The sequence below is a fragment of the Euprymna scolopes genome, chromosome 12 (assembly GCF_053919585.1).
Source record: "Euprymna scolopes isolate OS-2025 chromosome 12, ASM5391958v1, whole genome shotgun sequence".
Classification (NCBI taxonomy): domain Eukaryota; kingdom Metazoa; phylum Mollusca; class Cephalopoda; order Sepiida; family Sepiolidae; genus Euprymna; species Euprymna scolopes.
Genome location: NC_136493.1, coordinates 150975486 through 150981485, shown reverse-complemented (window position 1 = coordinate 150981485; position 6000 = coordinate 150975486). Strand labels below are relative to the sequence as shown.

At 30.4% G+C, this 6000-nt stretch overlaps 1 protein-coding gene across 1 annotated transcript in view; it reads left to right on the top strand.

The window, feature by feature from the left end:
• The first annotated feature begins 3027 nt into the window (after positions 1-3027).
• The window catches only part of LOC145291549 (uncharacterized), a 50390-nt gene continuing 47417 nt past the window's right edge, over positions 3028-6000 (top strand). Inside the window, exon 1 of the mRNA XM_080137563.1 lies at positions 3028-3155. Coding sequence (XP_079993689.1) covers positions 3138-3155 — 18 coding nt within the window. The 5' untranslated portion in view covers positions 3028-3137. The remainder of the gene's footprint in view (positions 3156-6000) is intronic.

Here is a 6000-nt window from a genome sequence, read left to right as displayed (position 1 = left end):
AAATATTGTTTACAATCCAATATATTTGCTACAAAATATATTGTTGACAATCTAATTTATTGATAGGAAAAGTATTGTTTACAATGCAATATATTTGCTTAAAATATTGTTGACAATCCCGTTTATGTGATAGCAAAGTATTCTTTATAATTCTGTATATTTGTTAGAAAAAGCAATGTATAATCTGATTTTAGTTAAGGAAAAGGTTTTGTGTGCAATCTAACATATTTTCTGGAAAAGGTTTTGTGTGCAATCTAAAATATTTTCTGGAAAAGGTTTTGTTTGCAATCTAAAATATTTTCTGGAAAAGGTTCTGTGTGCAATCTAAAATATTTTCTGGAAAAGGTTTTGTGTGCAATCTAAAATATTTTCTGGAAAAGGTTTTGTTTGCAATCTAAAATATTTTCTGGAAAAGGTTTTGTTGGCAATCTAAAATATTTTCTGGAAAAGGTTTTGTGTGCAATCTAAAATATTTTCTGGAAAAGGTTTTGTGTGCAATCTAACATATTTTCTGGAAAAGGTTTTGTTTGCAATCTAAAATATTTTCTGGAAAAGGTTTTGTTGGCAATCTAAAATATTTTCTGGAAAAGGTTTTGTTTGCAATCTAAAATATTTTCTGGAAAAGGTTTTGTGTGCAATCTAAAATATTTTCTGGAAAAGGTTTTGTGTGCAATCTAAAATATTTTCTGGAAAAGGTTTTGTTTGCAATCTAAAATATTTTCTGGAAAAGGTTTTGTTGGCAATTTAATTTTAGTGATTGTCCAAATATTGTTGACCATTAGATATATTTGCTCGAAAATATATTGTTGACAATCTTATTTTATTGAACCAAAATAATATTGTTTAAATCCAGTATAACTGTTAGAAAATATATTGGTGATTTTGAGAAAATCACCTTGTTTTTATAATCCGATATATTTGGTAGAAAATATATTTCTGACAATTGTATTTAGTGAGAGCGAAAGTAAATTTTTATATGTATACTTTGAATATTATTGTTGACGAACCAATTTTTGTGATGCTAACATCCAGTAAACTTGCTAAAAGATAAATTGTTTACAATCTTATTTTCGTGATAGCAAAAGTGTTGTTTTCAATCCTATATATTTGCTAGAAAATACATTGTTGGCAATTTGAATTGATTACAGAAAAAGTATTGTTTCCAATTCAATATATTTGTTAAAATATATTGATGACAATCCTATTTTCGTGACAGCAAAGTATATTTTTCAATCCAATATATTTGTTAAAATATATTGATGACAATCCTATTTTTGTGATAGCAAAGTATTTTTTCCAATCCAATATATTTGTTAAAATATATTGATGACAATCTTATTTTCGTGATAGCAAAGTATTTTTTCCAATCCAATATATTTGTTTAAAAATATATTGATGACAATCATATTTCCGTGATAGCAAAGTACATTTTTCCAATCCAATATATTAATTACAAAATATATTGATGACAATCCTAGTTTCGTGATGGAAAAGTATTTTTTCCAATCCAATATATTTATTTAAAAATATATTGAGGACAACCCTATTTTTGTGATAGCAAAGTATTATATTCCAATCCAATATATTTGCTAAAAAATATATTGATGACAATCCTAGTTTCGTGGCAGCAAAGTATTTTTTTCCAACCCAATATATTTATTACAAAATATATTGATGACAATCCTGTTTTTGTCATAGCAAAGTATTTTTTCCAATTCAATATATAAATTAAAAAATATATGGATAGCAGTCCAATTTTCGTGATAGCAAAATTTTTTTTCTAATCCAATATATTTGTTTAAAAATATATTGAAGACAATCCTATTTTTGTCATAGCAAAGTATTTTTCCAATTCAATACATTAATTAAAAAATATATTGATGACAATCCTGTTTTCGTGATAGCAAAGTATATATTTTCAATCCAATATATTACTTAAAAAATATATTGATGACAATCCTATTTTCGTGATAGCAAAGTATTTTTTTCTAATCCAATATATTTGTTTGTAAATATAGTGATGACAATTCTATTTTCGTCAGAGCAAAGTATTTTTTCCAATCCAATATATTTGTATAAAACTATATTGATGACAATACTATTTACGTGACAGCAAAGTATGTTTTTCCAATCCAATATATTTGTTTAAAAATATATTGTTGACAAGCCTGTTTTCGTGGCAGCAAGGTATTTTTTTAATACAATATATTTGTTTAAACATATATTGATGACAATCCTATTTTCGTGATAGCAAAGTATTTTTCCAATCCAATATATTTATTTAAAATATATTAATGACAATCCTATTTCCGTGATATTAAAGTATTTTTTCCAATCAAATATATTTGTTTAAAAATATATTGATGACAATCCCATTTCCGTGATAGCAAAGTATTTTTTCGAATCCAATATATTTGCTAGAAGATTTATTGTTGCTAATCTTATTTTTGTGATAGCAAAATATTTTTTACAATCCAATATATTTGCTTGAAAATATATTGTTACTAATCTTATTCTCTTTTACTGAACGTGTACAGAACAGATAAAATGTAGTACCAGATCAGATACTACACTTACAATTGTTTATTTGCTAAAAATAGATGCTATACTTTGACAGAGAAGGCACAAGTATACAGTACATGATAGTGATTCTCATCCAGTCTTGAATAACGCCGCGTATTTCTGTATATACTTGTAAATAGATATATTCCAACGGCCATAGCCACGACTATCATAATAGATGGCCTATTAACTAACGCAATTTAGTCTGCTGTCGCCATGAACCTGTCCTGTGAAATCTGGTCACGTGTCTCACAGCTTAACCATATATATATATATATATATATATATATATATATATATATATATATATATATATATATATATATATTTCATAATGTTAAAATAAAACAGTGTTATGGTCGAATACCCTAGAGATTTTTTTTCAGCTGATAGGCTATCTCCTACAATGGGCGTGTCAAACCCCGGTTTTTATTCACCACATTCTTTTTGTCGTCTTTCCACACTCCCCTCTCTCCCTCTATTTCTCCCTCTGCCTCTTCCCCTTTTTATGTATCAGAAGATAATGTATTCTAACGTAAGCAGTTTTATTTTCTTTGGTCGCAGAACAAGTGGATATGACTTATTTAAAACTGGTATGTAAAACTTTGCTAATTTCTTATTTACATCAGTGTTTTTCTCTTCAGAGGCCCACAGTATTAATGCTCGAGTCCCTCAGGGTTCCATCATGGGCCCAACTCTCTTCCTGATCTACATCAATGATCTCCCAAAACACATACTTAAATCCCAAAACACATACTTAAATCATTCGTTGACATCTATGCTGATGACACGATCATCTATGGCAACACATCAAAGGCCGTAAATGACAAAGTTCTCTCTAATTCTCTCTTCTCTGATCTTGAGCGCGTGGTACAGGGGGGGGGAGACGAGGCTGGTTACCTTTAATGCATCCAAAACCAAGCTTCTATCTTTATATCATCAACGCTCTGATCCCCATCTGGCATCAATTGAAATGGATGGCTCTCGTCTTGGGGAGGTTTCATGTTTTGACAAGCTTCTGGGTTTGACCTTTATTCCTGATCTGAAGTGGAACACGTCCATCAGGTCTGTTGCCAAGGACGCTAGGTAAATGGTGGGATCCTTCTACTGCTCCAGAAGATATCTCACTACTGATGCAATTCTCTATCTGTATAAAAGCCAAGTACGTCCAAGGATGGAGTACTGCTGCCACATCTGGGCAGGAGCTGCTAAAAACAGCCTATCTTGCCTTGACAAAGTACAAAATAGACTTCGTGGTTTAGTGGGGGATGCCCCTTTCTCTTCCCTGCAGCCTCTCTCCCACAGAAGAGACGTTGTCAGCATGTCTTTGTTTTATCGTTATTTCCATGGCAAGTGCTCGTCTGAGCTCCAATCTCTCGCCACCCCATCACCTTCAATCGGATATATATTTTACAATGGCGAATTGAAAACAGAAATTTTTACAAGTTGATAATTACAAACTTCATAAATTATCATCTTCTTCTATATATATAAAAGACAAAAATCTGTGAGTTTGTATGTTTGTATGTAACGCTAAAACTTTTGAAAGACACAACCAGACTTGATAAATTTGGTATCATATCGAAGCCCCGTATCCCGGATGACAAATATCGAAATTTCACGTCAAACGGACGAGGAGAAAGGGGTAAACGTATCAGTTATCTCCAAGGGGGGCCCAAAAAAACCTGTCATTGTAATGCTTTTTATTACGTAATTCTTGAATGATCCAATGTAATTCATACGTAAAAAAAATAAACGTTTAGTCATGTCACGTGACGTGACGTCAACGTCCACTAATGGCGAACAATTGTAAATAACAAGTTCTGTCTTCGATACTTTTGCATTTTTCTCTTCGGCTTAGTTATATCTATTATTACACTTTATGACAATGTTTCCATCGTGAATACCTGGTTAAAAATATTATTTATACAAGAGTTTTAACGAAAAATGTCAGGAAAAAATGTACAGGAATAAAAAAATTCACCTTTCAAAATATTAGACGATAATAAAAATATCGTAATATTTATGTAATATAAAATAATTAGCCATTTTGTATATTACCACGTGACCTCATACCTCTTAAGCTGGAAGGGGGGGGGAGTAAAACCAACACCGTCTCTCTCTCACACTTACTCTCCCTCTCTCTCTCTCTCTCTCTCACTTTCTCTATCACCCTCTTTCTATTTTTCTATTCGTTTAAAAACGCTTAGTCATGTCACGTGACGTGACGTCAACGTCCACTAGTGGCGAATCTAATTCCTAACTTCACTATGCACCGGTTTGGTTACTATGGAAACACTTAATTTTTGTGCTGCTTCGAAAAGGAACAAAATTCACTATACACCGCTTTCTCTTCCCTCCCTCTCTCTCTCTCTCTCTCTCTCTCTCTCTCTCTCTCACACACACACTTTCTCTTTAAAACCAGTCGGTGTGTTTTTGATGTTACGTACGTATTTTTTATATTTTTATCTCAGTAATTTTTATTATATTTAATAGCATTTTCTTTTTTTTTTTTTCATGGGAAATTATTTTTTTATTTGTTTTAGGAAAATGTTATTAAAAAATAAAAATTCGATAAATTCTGGCAACAGTTATTTATTTATGCTATTCGCAGCCGGCCGGCGGCGAAACCGGAAGTTGTCGAGAGAAACCGCTTAGACATTTTGTAAACATTGTTTTTAAAAAGAGGTTGTCGGAGAAACGCGCTTAGACATTTTGTAAACATTGTTTTTAAAAAATAAAAAATAATACTTCTATTATGTTTTAAACGACTGTAATAGTTTATTTTGGAAGTATATTTCATAAGGAAAATAAACAACCCACTTTAAAAACAGAAATTACGAGTTTTATATATTTTATTCGCAGTTTTTTGTTGGGGGTAGTCCATTATGTCTGTAACAGTTTGTTGAAAAAGTGTAGAATTCAATTAAAAAAACAACACCGTCTTTTTTTTTTTTTAAATAAAACTAATTTTAAATTTCGTTGTTCGAAAAAGAGTCCATAAAGAATAAAATAGTTATTAAATACAAAAAAAAGTCCATTAAGTTCAAATAAAGCCTGTTTGAATAAAACTTATATAAAAAAACCGTCACTTCCGGCAAATGGCTTTGTAAACAACGGGTGGCATTTTTCGATTACATCGGTAAACACTGTATGTTTTTCGAGCTGAATAAATATGTTACATTGAATAAAAACACAAAAAATATATCCAGTTGCCTTTGATAACATTTATTTGTTATATATTTGTCTTTTGACAACTTTTTTGAATCTACGTGTAGAGTAATACAAACCCAAATATTTTTTTTTTATTTTCCGAACTCAATATTTTACTATTTTTTAAATTTTAAAATCTATCAAATTTTTTCTATTGATTCTATTTTTACGTTATTTTCAGGGTCAATGTGAAATTTTATGTCCTTTCCAATAAATCGAAAATAA